Source organism: Megalops cyprinoides, chromosome 9 (assembly GCF_013368585.1).
Source record: "Megalops cyprinoides isolate fMegCyp1 chromosome 9, fMegCyp1.pri, whole genome shotgun sequence".
Taxonomy (NCBI): Eukaryota; Metazoa; Chordata; class Actinopteri; order Elopiformes; family Megalopidae; genus Megalops; species Megalops cyprinoides.
Window position 1 is genome coordinate 35,560,037 of NC_050591.1, and position 21,792 is coordinate 35,581,828.

Sequence of the window (21,792 nt, forward strand, 5' to 3'; positions counted from 1 at the left end):
CAACCAAATGCTTTCTCAGAGTGGTATGTGTTTTCCGCACGACGACCCTCAGTGGCCTTACAGTGGTGTAAGAGGAAATGGCGATGGTCAGAAATGTCTGTGGAAAGGGGTACAGGTTAAGAGCTGGTGGTGGGAGACACTGTGACGAAACGGCAGGTGACACCAGAATAATCCCTTTCAACTCTGCATAGCCACCATTCTCATAACTATCTCTGTGTCACCGTTAATCCACATTCCATTAAACGCTGGCGCAATCTGTATGCTCTGAACCGGTGATTCATCGGTCAACGAGTGACAGGCAGATGTTGATTGATAATTATTCATGCTCGTAAATGGGCTCACGCTCACACGCAGTGAGCGGTGTCAGCGTTCACTGTTGCATTGTGGGTGCGGAAGGCATCTCTCCATCTCCATCCTTTGTTTCGGGCTGTTTGTGTCGGGTGTGGGCTCTGTCCCTTTCCCTTCCACCTCTTGGTCTCGATTTGCATGTTTTTTTAAGAAAGTTTGGAACGGTCTCATTGCTAGACGAATCTGATTAATGTCTCGCACTTAAGTGTAAAGAATGGGCAGCCGTCCATTTGAGGCGCGGAAAGCCTGCATTAGGGCAGTCAGTTGTAGCCTGTAGCGGTGTTGGCCCAGAGCTGTTGGGTGAGATTGTGTGCGTGTGCGTGTGCGTGTGTGTGTGTGAGTCTAATGTTGACAGAGTAGTCTTGTTAAGGTGCATTTTAATATTAAACAGTTGTATAGAGAAGAGGTCCGGATTGAACAAGGAGAGGTGCTGATCTCTGGCACGTCCTGTGTCAGCCCACACCCTGTGTGTGGTATTCACTGCAGGGTTCAGACCAGCAGAGGGTGAGACTAACAAAGAACTGGTCATTTATAGCTTTGAGCTTTGACCCTTTCACTGCAGCCTGGCTGGGAATATTCATAAAATGGATTACACTAATTAAAGTCTGTTCATGAAAATACTAAATACTTAAATACTTTCAAGAGTAAGAAAATTGAATTTTTGATTTTGTACTTAGCACCTCTCCAGAATTCCATTAACATTATTATGATTACCATGTGATGGATGAATTGAATAATATTGAGTTATAACACATTTTAAATAATGACTGTTAATATGCAAAAAATAGATCATTGCTAGATAAAGGAGATCAGGTTCAATATTTGTGAAGAGCGCAATAGACAAATATCTCTACTTATCAATTTATGATGATGATTATTTTTTTCATTGGACACCTGGATCAATGGCTGGGAATGGATTGTGTGAGTTAGTGGTGCATTCTGGGAAGTCCAGTCATTTCTTCTCATGTGATACTATAGTTCACAGAGACAGATGGTTTTCAGTGGTGGAAATCTTTACAGTCCTCTAGGGTCAGAGATAGGAGATTCGATTTAGTTGGAGTCTTGACACATTTTGTACAGAGCTGGCAGCCGTGATTCTCTGTGTTTATTCTTTCCAACTGGAACTTGACATAGGTATTAATTAGTATATACTGTTGGTATTAATTGGTGCAAACCACAGCTGCATACTTATCATGGGTGCGTCTGTTGGGAATCTACATTGCTCACTTTATTGCAGTTAACCATGGTGACTCTCCCTTGCAGCAGATTACAGATCGTTTCTTTGTTTTATTTTGTTTTTTCTTGTGGGGGGTGGGTGTTACACAGAAGTCACAAGAATTGCATTGCATGTGTGATTTATTTTCTATATTTGAAGTTAATTTTATGTTATATCTGATTGCAGTATTTAAGGAGGAGAAAAAAACAGAGAGACAAGGTAAGTTTTATTTTTTTGTTCATATTTTTCCTTTTTCTGTTCAAATTTTAATGCCGTACATACCGCTGGAAGAAGGGGAACTCCCAGAAGCCAGTCTGATTGGCTGGAAAGGCGATCTGTAATCTCTCACAAGTTTCCCGGAGTCATGAGGAAATTAGATTTCAAATCCCTGAACGCTTGAAAGGAGAATCTTAGTGCGAACACTGCACAGCTGCAGACTGCTCTGTGTGTGTGTGTGTGTGTGTGTGTGTGTGTGTGTGTGTGTGTGTTTCCCAGACAGTGTGTGTTTCCTCTGTATTGCTTATAGTACATTGGAGGCCAGCTATGACACTCAGTCTGACCAGAGGTGCCAAGCAGCCCGACCTCATCACCCCACATCTGTTACCCATCTCTTCATCACTCCTCTCTGGGGAAAACGCTTGAAAATAATGTCATTCAGAGCCCATATCCTGACCTCACTTACATTCAAAAGATCTTTGCTAGTAGTGCAAGGTATTGCTCTTTTTTATTGAACGCTACACAGCTAATCCCCTTGTTACTGTGCAATATTGGATGTAGGCTGCGATGTGTTGAAAACAGCAAGATGCTGGGTTTGATCTGAGAAATTCTGCAAGTATTAAAGGCGTTTTACGGGATGCTTTATGGGTGTTCATTTCTTTGTTCTGTTTCATTTGGCAGACCAGACAGACGACTCGAACGACCAGGCCAAGCTGATTGTGGGCATAGTGGTGGGCCTGCTGCTGGCAGCCGCGGTCGTGGGGCTGGTGTACTGGATATACACGAAGAAATCCAAGTAAGGCATTCGCTGGCATCCGTGTGCTGTTCAGCTTCTCAAACGCCAGGGTGCCATCAGTCACAGGCTGTGTTTAAAATCTCCTCTATCTGAGTGCATTCTACAGGGCTGCAGATGGAAGTGTCCCTGATTCCTTACTCAGTAGTACAGTATAACAGTGATGTCATAATAGCAGAGCGCTGAGGGCAGATGGAAGTACTTTGTGGAAGTGCAGGGGGGACGTATGCTAATATTGATAAATTGGAGTGTTGTGGGTAAACCAGGAAAGTGAATTCATTGGCTGAGAACAACAAAAGAAAACGTTTGTCACCAACAGCAGCATATGCTTTCTCTATGGGGAACAGATTGCTAAAACTTTTCAAGACACCTTAAAAAAACTTTTTTTTTGTTTCAGTGACTCAGATTTTAGAAACACCAGTAATTTTCCATTTCTCCCAAAAAAAAAACAAAATCCTAACAGAATGGAACAGCAGCAGGAGAAAAATTCTCCTTAGCAGTAGCATGTAATTGGACAGCATGGCTGGCATCTCGACCCAGTTTCTGAGTGTTTTACCACATACTGGAACATCACGGCAGCGCAGCATCCAGAAACAACAGCGCATAGGTTTATGAAGGTATGCCCAGAGCCAATTTCACAAAAATCAAGGCTTTTTTTTTTCACTTTTTTCGGGCTCATGATTGATACCAAAAAGAAGAGAATCTGAAGAGATCAGTTGGACTGCAGTCTGAAACAAGGCTGTCTGATAGGAGAGGACCTGGGGGGAAATTGGGTGTGTGCAGGATGTGTGCAGTGGCAAATCCAGACACAGGCGCCACGGTCATTAAGTGAAACCTACCGCTGCTCAGCCTGCCGTGGTCCAAGCATCTGTTCCTGTCAAGCCCTGCACTTCACCCATACTGAGTATTTCTTTGTTTGTCGGGTTCAAGGGACCATATTGGAAAGTATTAGCGGGGGAAAAAATCTATACAGGAAATGCAGTGGTTTTCCTCTGACTCATTTCTTATATGTTTTATCCTTGCATGAAGCCGAGTCCATTAAATGAGAGAGGGTTTTACTCTCAGGTGGAGAGCTGCTGAACAGAAGAGAGATTTCCTGTGCAGGCCGGTTCAGCAGCGTTGCATCAGGTGCACAGATACTTCAGACTCAAAGAAACGCTGTTTTTTTTGTTTTTTTTTTGCTTATTTCTCCAGGCAAGGCAGCTGGAAGACAGGAGAGAAGGAGACCGGGACCTCGGAGGAGAGCAAGAAGCTGGAGGAAAACAACCACAAAGGGGAGGCGTAGAGACACGCAGCCGCGTCGCAGGGACGAGGAAGGTAAGGTGCTCATGGGATACCTGCAGCGACGGGACCTCCAGGCCTCATCAACTGCAGTGTGGGTGGAGCTACCGGGCCGCCAATCACAGGCTTGTTTGAATGAAACAGACTTTGCTCCCCAGAGGAAAATGGGTTCAAATCAGTGAGCTCCTGGTGGCCCTTGATAGCTCCGCCCACTCAGTGGTTCATGAAGCCTCGCTCTCCTGTCACCCACTCCTTGTGACGCAAGGGTGCGCATTAATGTGGCATCTCACCTTTGCAAGGCCCAAGAATTCACCGCTGTGCACATGGATCCCAGTTCATCTTGGGTATCACCTACCATTAAGTTGATCTTAAGTTCATAATTATTTTCCTCTCACTTTAGAATGCAATGCATTGTTACACAAGAACCCTGGTAAATAACAGGTAATGGATTTCTGTGATTTTGAGAAGTCAAACCCTCTAGTGGTTATTCCATTATGCATCATTACACTGCAGTGAGCTCAAAGTGAAGTGCTATTTGATCTTTTTAAAGTGTCAAATGTTACTTGAAAAAATGTTCTGTGAAAATCATGAAAATGAGTAACTGATCATGTTATGTGAAAGTGTTCTCAGTTCTCAGTATTTGCACAGGGAATATGGAAACTTTTGTTTTGCCTTTGAAAATCACCTTGATGGTTGTTGTTCTTGTTATTCTAGGGAAGAAGCAGTAAGGAGATGCCATTGCACGCTGACTTACTGTTTGGTGAAAAACACACACACACAAACAAAAGAAAACATCAAAGAGCCTTTTTCCTTGAACATAGACAACCTCCATAATGCTTTTAGAGTGCAGCTCGACCAGCATCTTGTTTTTCCCCAAAATCCAGAGATGTACATAATTACTCTCCCACCATCATGGAAAAAAGAGAAACGAAACAATGTGTTTGTTTTTTTATTTTTTGTTTTTTTTTTGGAGTCTGCACTGAAGACCGCTTTTCCTTTTCCGTTGTGTTCCTGGTGAATGCGCTTTACTCTTCCACTTGGTTCAGTAGGTTTATGGTATTTTCCCTGTCTTTTTCTTTCAGTAAAAAATAATGTCAATTCACTGTACACTGCTTAGGCCTGTATAATTTTATTGCTGGATTCATGGCTGGCAGGAATGCCTCACGCCAAGGACGAATTGGACAATTCCGGAAGGATCTATGCTTGTGATTGTGAATCAGTCAGTTTGCTCAGTTGGAGAGACTTCACTGCTGTTACTCCTCCACTCAACACCTCAAGAACGGTTGTCTTTGCATCCGGTCTTTTTTTGTTTTTTGTTTTAAATGCTGTATTAACATTGCTTATTTGGGTGGTCCCCCTGAAGGGTCAGGTAGGGTACAGTGCCTGGGAATTCTTTTGTTTTCCATGGAGGAAAAAAGAAAATTTGAAAAGATGATTAGGAGTTTGTGAAACTAGAATGCCACCTCACCCTCCCTCTCAGATGTTCTCTGGGAAAGCCACACTGCCTCGGCTCGGGCTTCTAGACACTTGTGTCATTACTGTAGTGAAGAATAGCTAACAGCTCACACACACGCGTTCACACAGAGAACGCCGGCTTTAGTTTGTTGTGCAGACCTGTGTCCATGCCTTTGTGCTGGACAGCTGGGGTGCTGTGCTGATAAACTCGGATGTGTTCTCACTGTAGTCAGAGGAGATTCACTGTACCTGTAAATACGGCACATCAGGATGTTCAGCTTGTATTTTTTTTTTTTTTTTTGCCCAGGTCTCATGAAAGGAGTCAAAGTTAGCCGCATTTTAGCACCTCCCTTAGATAGTTAGTTTAATCAATTTCACTCCCTTTTGGCTCCGGGGCCTTGAGGTTGCTCACCTCAGCTGTTGGGAAGGTATCGTACAGAATACGAGCTCCTCGGATACATTGCGCAAAGCTCATTCATTTTCAGTTTTAGTATTTTACTTTTGTTTTGCTTTCCAAGTACTTTTTTGTTGAAGGACACCTTGCAGAAGAGGTGGTGACAGAAGCAGTCAGAGCTTTTTGCATTCATGAATGGGTTTTTTTTTTTTTTTTCCCTTTGAGTTGACGTTAAACCATCAGGTCAGCAGTGAAACCAAAGAGGGTGAAATGAGAAGGCCATATAAGTATTGTAAATACTGACTTTTGTTTTTGTACTTTTGTTTAAAATAAAATGTACATTTTGAAGAAAACAATAAACTCCTGAAAACACAGTAGTTTGCCTCCTCGTGTTACATGTGATTATTATAAAGCTTTATATGGTTATGTGTATATTACATGTATGTATACACATGACTGTTTCAGTCCTTCTTAATCACAAACATTGCAGCGGTAAGACTCTTCCCCTCTCTCATTCATGCTGAACAGCACTGCTCGATCGTCTCCTGGCCGGATCACTCTACAAATTGGCCCTCGAATGATGCTGAAAGGATTTCAACTAAAGCAAAACAGAATAATGACCATCCATCACCCTTCTCACTCTTCTGGCTCCTCATCACATGATATTGTCTGGAGCAGTAAACATTTTGCTTGTTACCTGCAAGGCAGTAACTGGACTGCCTCCATCATACCTTCACACCCTCATTGTTCTGCATAATCCTGTGAAGCTCTAACACTCTCTGGCAGCTGGCAGTATGCCTGTCCACACAGTTTCCAAAGCTAAAACAGGTGGCAGGGTATTTTGCTCGGGGGGCCCCCCGAAATCAAGGAACAACTTGACGCCACATCACACACAGAGATCAGAGTCGGTACTTAATCTAGATTAATATCTCCTCTCTCCGGCCCCTCTTATGGATGAAAGAACTCCCTCTAATGTATCCGTGTCCAATTCATCTGTGGGTATGTAGTCATAGCTGAGCCAATGCCAGGTCTCCTCCCTGTCACCTTGGTGTGGCCTGGAATGAGGTGCTGTTTGGCGCCCGCCCCCTTAAAAATCAGCCACTTACTGCACAGTGGCATATGGGCCCCTCTGTTAGCACAGCTGTTGGCTAATCCTACGAAAAAACACCTTTGTTTTCAGGATGCCATGCTAATTCCTCGCTTGTATTTTCTCTCCACGGACACAGATGATTAGATTAACGTTCATACCAACATCCATGCAATGTTAAGACCTGGGGAGTCCGCCCTCTGCGCTGGTCTGAGCAATCGAGAAGGCAGGCCTTTCCTCTGAATATAATCTGAATTGTATATGACATGGCCACAGGTTATCCACCACTAATATAGTTTGTATTATGACCTTGGGGAGGTGCCCTGTGAAACCAAGGTTTGGATTGTTTAACTGTTTTGGTGGGAAAGGGTGCTTAGTTCCAACAACCATGATCAGAATATGATGATTATGAAAATACTTAAAATAATTCAGGAATCATACAAAACATCAAATGTCTCAATACTGATTTATATAAAACATTTCACAACAGATTATACTGTAAATCACTTGAATTACAGAAAAAATGAAAAAAAAAACTATAGAATGATTTAATATAAATAAATTGAACATATCACAGTTTTACATGTTAGCCAAGGCAATCTGATGATTATTTTTCCTTAAAAAAAAAAGAGTTTAACTTACTGCCACCTGAAAAACAGTGTCCGTTTTCTGACGGCCAGACAGACTTACCACTATCAGTTTCAGACTTTCAAGTTTAAGACAAAGAAAAGAACAAGTGCAAAACGAAGTCTCGGAGTAAAAAGGGTAAAACATGAGATCAGGATCACGGGGAAAACAGCTGACACAACAAGGCAAGTTCACATTGGAATAAATACCGGTGAGCAGAGCGTTTTGACAAAGGCCACTCAATGACAGACTCCACAGCTGTGGCTTGTGTGATAGCTTGGCTCAGGCATGGTCTTGTGTAGAGTCATGCATGGCCATTACACCATTAAACAGTATCATATCATCAGCAAGAACTGCATTCCTCTGACCTTGCTGTAAGGATACTGTTTGACCAGTGGTGTTTTCCTTGGGCAACACTATTTTCATCTGGTTTTGTAACATGTTTTGAGTCTTTCATTCCCACTTCCAGTAATAATAATGAGGTTACTGGAACCCCAGGTGCATCAGACGGGTTTTAGGATTGGCTTTACGTCACTTTCTTCATAGGGTTTCCTTTAGGCTATAGGGCCCACCATCCTTTGGCAGTAAGCACATAATCGATCAACATCTGAATCTGCATTTGAATCTGCATTTCTTAAAACTCCCAGGCCTCTATGCTGTCTATGAGTCAAGTGCTGTGAGGAATTCAACAAAACAGCATGTCTTTGCAGGCGTTACCTTTTTTCAAATTTCAGCGACTTCCAAACTCATAATTGTGTGTAATCAGTGGAGGGAAAGGAAATAAACAGTGGGGTTAAATTCATTAGCCGAATAAAGGTCAAAGCGAGGTGCCCTGAATGGAGGAGCTGGTGCAGAAAGACACCCCGATCATGCGTAACTGCGTCTCTCTTCCTCGGCATCTCACAGGACCTGGAGACTGTGCGAGAAACGGGCTCATTCAGCTCCAGCCATCTGGATACGTGTCAGACAGAGGCTTCACTCAGTTGGGCAAAAGCAGCTTCCTTTTTTCAGAGAGACGCAGCATATAAACCACAGAGCTTCCATTCGCAACTAGAGAACAATTCAGCTTTATTTTTTCTGCTGGACGTTCTCAGTGATGACTTCACAGGGTGTAAATGACCACCTCTTTGCTTTTGGGGCAAGATGCACGCCTTCAGCTCAAAGTGTATTCTGACCAGTTGTGCAAGGGCAAACTGCAGAAACAGACAGAAAGGGAACCAGAGCAGCAAAAGGGCTGGTTTTTGTACATCTGAGGTAACCCTAAAAATGCTACCATCTCAGATGTCCCAACATTCAGAGCCTTTCCAAAATAATATACTATACAACCTAAACTAAATCTGTAACCAAAATAATAACCTCTGCTGTGTTCCTGCTATCCTGGGAATAAGGTCGTGTAGACCCATGTATCTCAATTCAGAAGTTATTTAACAGAGCGACACCGCAGACTTTGTACCATTGATTACTACAGTAGACACAATCTGCTGTTCTTTACAAAATGTTCAGTTGCTGCTACACACTGGTTGCAGTGGTGAAAGCTAAGTCTATGGGGTAAACACTTTGTCTGCTCTTTGTGTGAATTTGCCTTATTTTTTGAGCCTTCAGAGTAAAGTTTCAGATATATGGCATTTCACAAGCCTTCCTTTGCATTACCAAGGCACTCAGATATTAACTGTAATAAATTGCTCGCTAATGGACCTGTATTTTTGGCAATTATGTGTAAATTAGTGTATATTTCCAGGGTTATTTGATATGCAGAGTTGCTTGTAAAACATCACAGCCCTTTAGAGGTTAGGGACACGTCTGACAGATGAGCCGCTGAAGCTCTCAGCAGCCTCTGAAGCCGCTATCCCCATAAGTGCTGCATTGAATTCTGACAGCCATTACAGCGCTGAGCAGAGGACAAAGCTAACAGGGAGCGCGCCGTGGAAACGGTGCTGAACAGGTCCTGTGTGAGGGTACGTGTAGTACTGCATCGTTCTGAACAGGACCGGAAAATTCATGCAGTGGAGGACAGGCCCTTCAGAATGCTCCTTGCCATTTCTGTTCATTGGGTGAGTCAACACACACACCGCGAGCTCAAGAAGCACTTAAAGCAGCACCGTGACAACTTCGAACAGTGCGATGAATGTGCACTTGATTTTAAGGCTGCCTTAAATAATGTTCGACTGGCTTTAAGCACGATGTTGCTTTTTGACTTTCTTAGCAACAAAATAATTTTCTCCCCCAGGATATTTCATACTTGAAAATATTTGCTCAAATTGTGACTTAACACACAATCACACCATAATTGTTTTGTAGCTTGTTAATTGTGTTAACTAAGGTTGAAATGAGCAGACTCTGGCCAGAACACATTTCTGGTGTGAAACAGAGCCTTGCTTAAAGGCTGGTCTTACAGTGTTAAAAATGCATTCAGAGGATCTCTGGTTGGGTTCCAGTTGGGTTTGGAGGCGGTAGATTCTGTGGTTGAATCATAATCTTTTATAGCTAAGCGTTTCTGAAAGCCACCTTAATACTCTGTGGTTTGGGCCCGAGAGGGAGCGCAGAGAAGGTGCTATCTCTGGAGACGCTCGCCTGGCCAACAGAGGTAGCGTTTTCAGACGCACACATCTGCGTGCCTGAATTCTCACACAAACAGGCTTTCAGGCTGAGTACAGATGTTTTTGCTGAAATGACGTACTAATGCGCTGTAATGAGAAGTGAGTACTCGTCAGCTGCCTGCCACCGTAGGAGCCCTGCATCAGAGACGATTACTGGATTTTAAAACAGGAACACAGCGACCTACACACACACACACACACACACACACTGCAATGTTCAAAATCCACATGGCTTCACCCCCATGATGTTCCTTCCACACGATAACGTCACTAATCACTTTATGGCACAAGAAATGGGCTGTTTCGCCATCATTTCATTTATTCGCCTCGCCTTCCACTTAAAAAAAAGACTAATTATAATTAGTCTTTTTTTTAAGTTCCTGTTCAGATGTAGCTGAAATGTTAATGTTAAATGCGCTTCCCTTCCCCCAGAACACATAAATTAAAAGGTTTGATTCTCCTCTGTGTCTGGCAGTTCATCTGCTCATTAAAGCAGCAACCTTTTGGAGCTCTGTGGTTTCTTCCTTCCGCAGAATGCAGGAGAGCACTAGCAGTGTGCGGAGGGCCTGCATATTTCTGCGCATGCTTTCAGGTCACCACACCGCTGGAAACGACAGCGCCACATACGCCTCCGTCTGTCCCTTAAGACTGGATAATTACTATGCAACACAGTCATCTGGGTCTCTCCATGATGGGGATGGATGGATACTACCCAGTAGTCCTTCTTGTATGACTCACCCATGAGAGGCTGCTGGGCTGGCCGTACCCAGCATTTCCTCACGCCAGCCTCCGAAAGGCCTTCTGTGTGGATCATTTGCTTTGCATCCTGCCTCTTTCACTGCATCTGATTTTCATACACTCATTCAGTGGCTTCAAAATTCATTCATAACTCCTGGGATTTCACTGCAAACTAACAGCACGTTGAACTATACATATTTCATAAATACCCTGGGTGTCCTTCAAAATTCAGCAGAAATTTTAGCACGTCATCACAGATTCAAATTAGTGTTCTTGGAAGAGTTGTGGAAATGCCTGTCAAAGCATAAGCTTGACATAATTTTCGATGTTTGTCTGCTTTGAAAAGAAGGGGTGTTGAGAAATTACCACCTTACATTCAGCTGCAAGTTTTTTTTCTGAACAGAGAAACTCAGAGAAAGAAGTTTGGTAGTGAAGGCCACATGCATGCTTTCTTCAGTCTGTGTGTTTTCTTTTTTTTTTTTTTTTTGCATTGGATCGAAATCAAATGTCAAAGGTTCTTAAGCATAAAAATACTAATATAAAAGAAAATTAAAAAACGATTTAGCCTTGCCAGTCAGGAGACGTCTCTGGTCAGCTAGGGAGACGTGTAGTGGCAGCAGCAGCGGGGTGGTGACTCACTCCCCATCCGAGAACAACAAAAAAGACGGAAAAAGAAGCCAGCACCAGCGAGCAAGTCCCCCGCTCCCTGTAAACAGCATTTTCACAGGTTTCATGTCCAAAGAGTAAACATTGTATTCAGTCCCACCCTGATTTCGTTGTTGCTAAAAGCACTGTTTTTATGGTGACCTGCTCCCTACACCCTTCCTGAACAGAAGCCCAGTGGTGATGATCCACTTCCTGGCTTCGAGTCCCTCGTTCTGTGTCCGTTGGGGTGGGGGCACGGAGCTTCGGGTACCTCTTTCTGTGTCTGTGAGGGCGTAGCTGTGGTGTTTGAGTGGGTGTGGAGTCTGAGTGAGTGTGATGTGTGACTGGGCATTGCGTCCCAGCGGGGGTGACATCCCAATGGGCATGGTGTCCGAGTGGGCGTGGCATCTGATTGGCTGTGGCGTCCAAGTGGGCATGGTGTCAGATTGGGCATGGTATCTGAGTGGGGGTGGCATCTGATTGGGTCTGGTGTCCCGGTGGGCATGGCATTCCAGTGGGCGTGGCATTCGAGTGGGCCTGGTGTCCCAGTGGATCATGGCATCCCACTGGGTGTGGTGTCCCGGTGGGCGTGGCGTGCCGGTGGGCGTTACGCTAGAGGCCCAGTCTGGGAGCCACCAGTGCGAATTCTCGCAGGATGTTCCGAGCCACGTCCACCTTGTTCTGGGCGATCATCAGGGCCCTTTTCACGTCCTCGAAGGAGTAGCCCTCTCCCATCAGTTTGGCAATCTTGGCGTCCACGTTCTGGCTGGCTGACACCCGCTCTCGGGCCCTCCTGTGCCGGGCCTCGGGCGGGGACTTCCGGGCGCTGGGTTTGGGTGGCCGGGCGGGTGCCTGCGCTCCGTCCCCCAGAGCTGAGGAAGAGAAAGCAGAACTCAGGTATGGCAAGTTACACCTGAACTCAGGTACAGCCTCAGGTACAGCCTGTTACACCTGAACTCAGGTACAGCCTCAGGTACAGCACGTTATACCGGAACTCAGGTACAGCCCGTTACACCTGAACTCAGGTACAGCCTCAGGTACAGCATGTTACACCTGAACTCAGGTACAGCCCGTTACACCTGAACTCAGGTACAGCCTCAGGTACAGCATGTTACACCTGAACTCAGGTACAGCATGTTACACCTGAACTCAGATACAGCCTCAGGTACAGCATGTTACACCTGAACTCAGGTACAGCATGTTACACCTGAACTCAGATACAGCACACGTTATACCGGAACTCAGGTACAGCCCGTTACACCTGAACTCAGGTACAGCCTCAGGTACAGCCTGTTACACCTGAACTCAGGTACAGCACACGTTATACCGGAACTCAGGTACAGCCCGTTACACCTGAACTCAGGTACAGCCTCAGGTACAGCATGTTACACCTGAACTCAGGTACAGCCCGTTACACCTGAACTCAGGTACAGCCTCAGGTACAGCATGTTACACCTGAACTCAGGTACAGCATGTTACACCTGAACTCAGATACAGCCTCAGGTACAGCATGTTACACCTGAACTCAGGTACAGCATGTTACACCTGAACTCAGATACAGCCTCAGGTACAGCATGTTACACCTGAACTCAGGTACAGCACGTTACACCTGAACTCAGGTACAGCATGTTACACCTGAACTCAGGTACAGCCTCGGGGACAGCACGTTACACCTGAACTCAAGTACAGCATGTTACACCTGAACTCAGGTACAGCACGTTACACCTGAACTCAGATACAGCCTCAGGTACAGCATGTTACACCTGAACTCAGGTACAGCCTCAGGTACAGCACGTTACACCTGAACTCAGGTACAGCATGTTACACCTGAACTCAGGTACAGCATGTTACACTTGAACTCAGGTACAGCATGTTACACCTGAACTCAGATACAGCCTCAGGTACAGCATGTTACACCTGAACTCAGGTACAGCACGTTACACCTGAACTCAGGTACAGCCTCGGGGACAGCACGTTACACCTGAACTCAGGTACAGCCCGTTACACCTGAACTCAGGTACAGCATGTTACACCTGAACTCAGGTACAGCACGTTACACCTGAACTCAGGTACAGCATGTTACACCTGAACTCAGGTACAGCATGTTACACCTGAACTCAGGTACAGCACGTTACACCTGAACTCAGGTACAGCACGTTACACCTGAACTCAGGTACAGCACGTTACACCTGACCCAACAGGGCAGCGGCCTGAACTGCTGCAACATTAAGCGCCTCACACTTCCTCTCTGCTCGGTGAAAGAGCTGTCCCCCATCCTCTCTTGTCTCCAAAGAAAGCTGTCACTGCATGTACAGGGACTACTCCTTTATCAGTGTATTTGCCTTTTTCCCAGCATCTGGAAAGTCATGGATATGCCGATATCTTCAGCTGGAGTCTGAGCTCGGTACACAGAATTCGAGAGATTCGGAATCTCTCCCTGTGACAACTTGCCATTGTGTCTCACTATCGCACATCAAGCCCTTCCACACCTCATAAGCTTGTGAATACAGCTTCCACTCTCCACACTATATGAATCACAAGGTGAAGTCTGTACAGACACACCAGGCTGCCCAAACAGCAGTGCCGGGACATGGAGTCTGATACGAAGCAGGATCTCAGATCTGCACAGATACAGCTGCCCTCCGCTGGGCTCTCAGAGTGATGCTGCCGGAGGGGCGGGGAGCGGGGGCGGTACTGTACCCAGAGAGGGGGGCAGCTGGTCGTACTCCTGGGCGGGCCTGGGTGCTGGCCACATGTCCGCCATCGGGGGAAGCCGGTCGTACTCCAGGGAGACGCTGGGCGTCGGCCGTGTGTCAGCCGCTGGTCTCGGCCCCGCCCCACTCGTTAACTCAAAGAGGGAGTCTGTAACGGGGGTGGAGGGGGTGCCGTTACGGAGCGGGCTGGTTCACCAGGTGGGGGAGGAGGGGGGGTATGGGGGGGGGGCTACGCCGCGGAGAAAGAGGTGGGCTTACCCGGACCGTGCAGCACGGGGTCGAGGGCCGACGCGGGCCGGGCGGCGCGGGGACAGGAGGGGGATGAGGACACGTCCACAAAGCTGTGCCGCGTCGGGGGAGGGGGCGGAGGGTCCGAGGGAGGAGGGGTGCTGAAGGGATCCTCTGATGAGATCAGACAGAAATTAAACATTAAAACACTGCATGGCACCACTGCCAGCTAAACTCCACTGAAAATGACAACCTACACCAGTTCACAGAACTTTACAGTACATTGCCATTTAGCAGACACTCCTATCCAGAGTGACTTACACACGCTACAGTTTTTACAGAGTCGAAGGGTACAGCAGCAGTACCCTTGCAGAGAATCGAACTGGCAACCTTTTGGTTACGAGCCCTGCCATAGCATATTATATATATTATACCATATTACATTACACAGAATAAGTAATACTTGCAGAGACTTTCACTTCACACACAGCGTGGAAATGTACTCATTTATGCAGAATGCACTGTCACAGCTGATGCGCACTTAACAAGTCAAACGCTGAAGGGGTCAGATCCGTTTCTGCTGTGATTGAGCTGTGAATGAGGCATTTTCCCTGCCACTGTAATGAGAGTTTCTATACCTCTCACCATCCCTCTGTTTTAGGCACACAGCGGCATCCAGCACTCTGCTTTTAATGCTGCCTTTGTGTTCAGTGTAACAGTGATCACTTCATTCATTAGCGATGCAGTGAGAGAGAAAGCGATAAGGCAAATTACACTGTGACTGATGCGAGTCCCTCCCCAGGAGACTAAAGCACACAAATGAAGTGGAATCATTACAGACACAGACGCAAGCCGAAAGCTTCTAAAGACAGACGAGCTCCATCTAGGGGCGTTCAGCAGCTCCCCTGCACTAATTAACATTTATTAGCATTAAAAAGAGACCCGACTCAGACCATTACACTTTCAGCATACCAGAACAGCGCATACTGGGGGGTTCTCAGCAAACACACACACACACACACACACACACACACACACACACAAGGTTTACCATGATCCAGGGCCTTGTGCTTCTTCCTCTCGGTGGACAGTTCGCAGGACGCATGAACAGAGTGACCATTCTCCAGACCTCTGCAAGAGAGTGTGACTTCCATGAGGATGTCTTCTGGACTGGAAGCGGTCTACACCTCCATTCAACTCCTACATTCAAAACATCCACTCACCACCTCCATTCCTCTGTTCACTTCAATCAATTGTTCTGCTCACCTCCTCCAATAACTTCCTCCAGTCACATCCTAAAATGACTAGTTTTGGTCACATTCTCCTGTCACTTCCTCTGTTCCCATCCTCCCCTCACTTTCTCCGTCCACATCCTCCAATTACTTCCTGCATTCACATCCTCCACTGACTTCCTCTCCACCCATTTCCCCTCTGTTCACATCCTCATTTCACACCCTTAGGCACTCCATGCAGCTCACATCCAGTCAGCACCGCTTGGGGGGGGGGGGGGGGGGGGGCTCCCGTTTCTACAGGAGGGAACTTCGGCTCATACGCATACACTGTATGATACTGTGAACCATTTTACAAAAAACGACTTCCACTTCCTAAAAGCTGCTGGACAGGAAAAGGAGAGAATACTGTTTCTAATCATGTTTCAACCCAGTTTCTCCAACATAATCTACGCCTGCTGCTTCTCTGTTACAGGCAGAACGGGGTTTACCTGCAGGGGGCGTGCACAGAGCCGCAGGGCAGAGGATGCTGGGATTGCAGGACCAGGTGCGAGGAGGGAACCTGGTACTCATCTTCGTCCACATTGGACGATCCTCTGGGCGCCCTCTCCATGGGGGCGTTAGTGAACGGGCTGACACGCCTGAGGGACACACAGCAGACGCACTGTGTTACACAGCAAACGCACTGTGTTACACACCTGCTCCACCACGAGCACGCTGTCTGAGCGGCAGACACAGCAAACGCACTGTGTTACACACCTGCTCCACCACGAGCGCGCCGTCTGAGCGGCAGACACAGCAAACGCACTGTGTTACACAGCAAACGCACTGTGTTACACACCTGCTCCACCACGAGCGCGCCGTCTGAGCGGCAGACACAGCAAACGCACTGTGTTACACACCTGCTCCACCACGAGCGCGCCGTCTGAGCGGCAGACACAGCAAACGCACTGTGTTACACACCTGCTCCACCACGAGCGCGCCGTCTGAGCGGCAGACACAGCAAACGCACTGTGTTACACACCTGCTCCACCACGAGCGCGCCGTCTGAGCGGCAGACACAGCAAACGCACTGTGTTACACACCTGCTCCACCACGAGCGCGCCGTCTGAGCGGCAGACACAGCAAACGCACTGTGTTACACACCTGCTCCACCACGAGCGCGCCGTCTGAGCGGTAGACACAGCAAACGCACTGTGTTACACACCTGCTCCACCACGAGCGCGCCGTCTGAGCGGTAGACACAGCAAACGCACTGTGTTACACAGCAAACGCACTGTGTTACACACCTGCTCCACCACGAGCGCGCTGTCTGAGCGGTAGACACAGCAAACGCATCAACACAAAACATTATAACTGATCATCATGAATCACACATATCTGGTTTTTTAAGGTTCCTCCACTCTCAGCCTCTCCCCAGCGGGTCTGAGTGCCAAGCAGAAGCTATAATTATTTGTTTATTTGGCAGGCCTTATTCTGAGTGACTCGTGAGACACTTAGAGATGCATAATAGATGTCACAGGAGCCGCAAGAAAAAGAGCACAGAAATGGCTGCTTAAAAGCCTGTCTGTCGCGGCTCCATCCTCACATCAAAGGGCCCGGTTCGACTCCGCGTTATTCTGCTTGTTTCACACTACCGCAGTGCAGCATCAGACAGCGCACACCGTCACCTCCAGGACATCTTATTGATTAGTGCTGGCATATATGCAGCCCATTTCCAACAGCCACGGGCTACTACTTACATACAAGCCTAATCCATAACCACAGCCCACCACAGGTCACAAGTTATTAATTATTATTGATTAATAAGAAATTAAGGTAAATCTCAGAGAACCCTGAACTCAGAAGCTAGGTTTTGCCCATTTTATATGTGCAATTCAAACACAGCTCTGCACTAATGGAAGAAAAAACACACTACTGTATGTTCACAGTTACCAATGTGCGTGTGATTGTGAACAGCAACACTGTAATACCTCAAGCGCCCTGTAGGGGGAGACCCTGCATCAAAACAGACATTTACAGACTGGACAACAGAAAAAGTCGTGGAAAAGTTCAGGACACCTCCCGACTTCAGTGATACTAATAGCGACGTTGCTCGGCAACACTACCACCAGCAGTCTGAAGGACCTTTATCGCGAGACGCCGCATCACACAGCTCAAAATGTGTTTTGGGTTTGATGGGGTCCTCAGACTTTGGTGCACAGAGGAGCAGGAAAAAACAGCACCGCCACCCACGCTCTTCCCCACGTCTGGAGGCTCTCATCCCACAGAGCGCGGTGAGCGAGGAGCCCGAGCGCCGAGGCTTCCCAGCTGCCGTCTGCTCCTGCAGGCCGCCTCTCCCTGCTGAGAGCTCTCCAGCGGCCTCGGCCGTGACTCACTGCCCCGCTCCGAGATCCTCTCCCCGCCCCACGGGAGCGCTGCTTCTGCCAACACTCAGGCAGGCCCTCCAGCTGCCGGTGCGGCAGTTACAGGGCTCCCAGCACTCACAGACGGCTCCCTCTGAGAGCCTGAAACCCGCCGGAGAGCGTCTAAACAACGCTGGGTTCGAACCTCGAACCTCGAGCAGCCGCCGGCTCCACCCTCACAACATGGACACAGGCTGCAGAAAGCCTGTGTCCGTGACTCAGAGGTGAGACGACACATCTGTAATTATGAGATCAGTAATTGTGGTGAGGGTGTCAGTGGCTCCACGCAGCCAGGAGAGCACTGCTGCTCATTAACACCAGCAGGATTGTAAGAAAGCTCTGAAGGGGGCTGGTGTCTGTGTAGCAGCATGGAATATGACAAGAAAACTGAGTGAGACAGAAAGCCTGAATAAGAACTAAAAAGCACTTTGCAAATGACATATTGGTTTGATTACAGGCACCGAAGGCGGACGGGACAGAACTGTTTGGGTGGCTGGAGGCAGGTGGTGATTTTACATCATGCAGCAGACATAAACCCTTCCCCTCAGGAAGGACACGGCGATGCACAGGAAGACTCACTTCTGGCTGCTGGCCAGGCCGGCTGGGGGAGGGGACCGCCGCGGAGGGGGGACATCGTACTCCTCACTGGTCAGGAGGCCGTTGGAGGAGGACTGTGGACAAAGACGGGAACGGAACTTAGAACACAGACACGGTTCTAGACTGTCATGGAGACGGCGGAACACGGTGACAGATTTGGAGACGGAATTTAGAACAAACGCAGTTATGGAGATGGAATTTAGAACGAATGTCGCCATGGAGATAGAAATTACAGCGCTGAGACAACTATGAGGCTGAAGAGTAATGAGAACCAGAGGGACAGCTATGGAGATACCAGTTACAAATGTAGCTCTATGATCGCTAGTGCTGTATGCCCTTTGAAAACCCTGCCAATAGCCTTCCTAACACACACCACGCTACAGCACATATTTGCCTTGCGTTTCACAACACAACAGCAGGGGGGAAGTCCTCTGTGACTGTAAATATTCTGCAGATGGATCACAATGGCTATGTTTTGTGCAGTTTACATTCTTGAGGGAAGTATAGGTTTGCCCATGAGTCATTAGAAAAAAATCGACTTGCACATTTCAGGCTATTAAACATGGATGCTGATGTCGGCTTGGCTCGTTGCCCGGGCAGCTTGCACTGGTCATTTGCATGCTTTCACCACCGAGGCCCAGGCCATTGATCCAAGACGGAGAAAAGCACAGTCTGAAAATTCGTCCAAACACAGGAAACAGAGACACCAACAGCAATGATAAGGAAAAAAGCAGATATAGATTTATGCTGGCTGAAATCTAGCATGAAGAATGTAATTATTTCAGAACAGAGACTGGCCTCCAATTGCTCACACATAATCTTATTTTCCACAGAAGCAAAAAGGAGAGAGCCAGACCTTGACAGATAAGTGCACTTCACTGCACTGTTCCGCAGCACACCGAGTACTGCACTGCTCATGATTATTCTAGTGTGTACACACACACACACACACAATATGCAAAGTATGCAGATGTTTCATTTTAAATTCAATGCTGAGCACATACAGTCCACCTGACCGCTATTCCTCAGGCAGTGCGCATCAGAACTATTGGACTGTCAGGTTCATCCATCTCCCTGTCCTCTCACAGGCAAAAAATTATGTGGATAGTGTTAATAAAACATTTGTAGTTTACATGGATGGATCCAGAGCACTGACAGGTCAGTATCCTTTGGAATGATTAAAAGCTCTGGAGGAGGAACAGGCTGAGGAACAGGCTGAGGAACAGGCGGAGGAACAGGCGGAGTAACAGGCGGAGTAACAGGCGGAGGAACAGGCGGAGGAACAGGCGGAGGAACAGGCTGAGGAACAGGCGGAGTAACAGGCGGAGGAACAGGCGGAGGAGCAGGCGGAGGAGCAGGCGGAGGAGCAGGCGGAGGAGCAGGCGGAGGAACAGGCGGAGGAACAGGCGGAGGAACAGGCGGAGGAACAGGCGGAGGAACAGGCTTGGACTGTATGAGTCCTATCGGACACTGCAGCAGCGGAACTGGGATGCCATTTTGGTGTTCCTCCTATGCATATGGGTGTGTATGCGTATGTGTGTGTGTGTATGCATATGTGTGTGTGTGTGTGTGCGTGTGTATGCGTATGTGTGTGTGTGTGCGTGTGCGTATGTGTGTGTGTGTGTATATGTGTGTGTGTGTATGCGTATGTGTGTGTGTGTGTGTATATGCGTATGTGTGTGTGTGTGTGTATATGCGTATGTGTGTGTGTGTGTGTATATGCGTGTGTGTGTGTGTGTATGTATATGTGTGTGTGTGTGTATGTATATGTGTGTGTGTGTGTGTGTGTGTGTGTGTGTGTATGCGTATGTGTGTGTATGCGTATGTGTGTGTGTGTGTGTGTGTGTGTGTATGCGTGTGTGTGTGTGTGTGTGTGTGTGTGTGTGTGTGTGTGTGTGTGTGTGTGTGTGTGTGTGTACGCGTACGTGAGAGACTTGCACAGCCGCTGAGGAGGGGAGCAGCACACCAGACCAGCTCTCTCCGATGCGTGTATTTCATTTTATTAAATTCTTCCTTCCATAATGATGCTGTGGCAGGCTTTTCTCTCCTCTCCCTCCAGATCCCATTGCTAGGCAGAGGATGAGGTGCCACAGAGGAGAGGGAGCCGCCCCCACGCACTGAAAAGGGCCGGGGAATACGAACAGAGCACAACAGCTGGGGATGAATGCACTCTCATCCCTTTTAAACGGCCAGAACGAAAGCACAAAAAATCAGACGAAACTCGTGTCCATTAGGCATTGGAGCCTCCAGACTGTTGCGTATTCTCTGTTGTTATGTGACAAGCGCAGAACAGAGAACGCTGTGTTCTGCCAAATTTCTCAGCCCAGGATAGCACCAACTTAGTCCTTGTTGCTAGGTAACTGACACATGTAATTTTTTTTCCTCCTCTCTCCACTGAATTAGACCTGTGAGAGACTGGCGAAAAGAGCGAGCCAAAATACTGACACGTTTCGCAGGAAGGCCGCTGGCTTCAGAGTGAGGAAACAGGGCTGCATGCTAATGGAGGGCAGATTCCTACAGGTTAGCGGTTTATCCTGGTGCTTCTTTAGCAACGCTAAATGGTTTAGCGTGTTGCGTGTTTTGAGCAGCTGAGCAGTTTAGCGTGGTGCGTGATTAGCGTGGCTGGTGTGGTTTAGTGTAGTGTGTGATTAGTTCAAGTTAGCAGTTTAGCGTGGTGTGTGATTAGCTCAGGTTAGCAGTTTAGCGTGGTGTGTGATTAGCTCAGGTTAGCAGTTTAGCATGGTGTGTCATTAGCGTGGTACAGTGTAGGTTAGTCAATTAGCGTGGTATAGTGTAGGTTAATCAATTAGCAGGTTGCATGATTAGCATAGCTGGCATGGCAGCCACACCCCTCGCCCTCACCTTGCTGCTGTCCGTGGGCGCGGCCTGCCAGGCGTGCACTCGCCCGGCGCCCGCGTCGGTGGAGCAGCAGCTCCTGGGACGTCTGTTCGGGAGGGAGGGGGTGGCGTGGGCCAGTTTCGGGGAGCGGTCCGTCCCCCTCCGACTCTCTGTGGGATACCAGGCCTCCGGGGGCAGGTGGGGGTCAGGGAACAGGGCCGTGGAGGAGTGAGGCGACCAAGAGGAGCGGCCCTCGGGCGGGGCTGGAGGGGGCCTGTCGGGGGGTGGCGGGGGAGGGGCGTCTCTCAGCGGAGGGGGAGGAGCTGGGAGAGGTTTGTCCTGTCTCCTGGTCACCCCAGGAGAGGACTGTGGAGGATACAATAT

At 47.7% G+C, this 21,792-nt stretch overlaps 2 protein-coding genes across 5 annotated transcripts in view; one reads left to right on the forward strand and one right to left on the reverse strand.

The window, feature by feature from the left end:
* The window catches only part of LOC118782838 (CD166 antigen homolog), a 55,468-nt gene extending 49,490 nt beyond the window's left edge, over window positions 1-5,978 (forward strand). The window contains exons 13-16 of one of the 2 annotated variants that reach the window (XM_036536430.1): window positions 1,751-1,783; window positions 2,462-2,576; window positions 3,768-3,890; window positions 4,569-5,978. In XM_036536430.1, the coding sequence (XP_036392323.1) occupies window positions 1,751-1,783; window positions 2,462-2,576; window positions 3,768-3,858 (239 nt within the window). In that variant the 3' untranslated portion in view covers window positions 3,859-3,890; window positions 4,569-5,978. The remainder of the gene's footprint in view (window positions 1-1,750; window positions 1,784-2,461; window positions 2,577-3,767; window positions 3,891-4,568) is intronic. The other variant, XM_036536431.1, reaches the window with a different exon arrangement.
* Window positions 5,979-11,302: 5,324 nt separating this feature from the next.
* LOC118782653 (E3 ubiquitin-protein ligase CBL-B-like) overlaps window positions 11,303-21,792 on the reverse strand; it is a 55,093-nt gene continuing 44,603 nt past the window's right edge. For 2 of the 3 annotated variants that reach the window (XM_036536062.1, XM_036536061.1), the window contains exons 12-18: window positions 21,433-21,774; window positions 18,553-18,644; window positions 16,060-16,209; window positions 15,391-15,470; window positions 14,370-14,513; window positions 14,098-14,259; window positions 11,303-12,269 (exon numbers count right to left, since the gene is read on the reverse strand). In XM_036536062.1, coding sequence (XP_036391955.1) covers window positions 12,010-12,269; window positions 14,098-14,259; window positions 14,370-14,513; window positions 15,391-15,470; window positions 16,060-16,209; window positions 18,553-18,644; window positions 21,433-21,774 — 1,230 coding nt within the window. In that variant the 3' untranslated portion in view covers window positions 11,303-12,009. The remainder of the gene's footprint in view (window positions 12,270-14,097; window positions 14,260-14,369; window positions 14,514-15,390; window positions 15,471-16,059; window positions 16,210-18,552; window positions 18,645-21,432; window positions 21,775-21,792) is intronic. The other variant, XM_036536063.1, reaches the window with a different exon arrangement.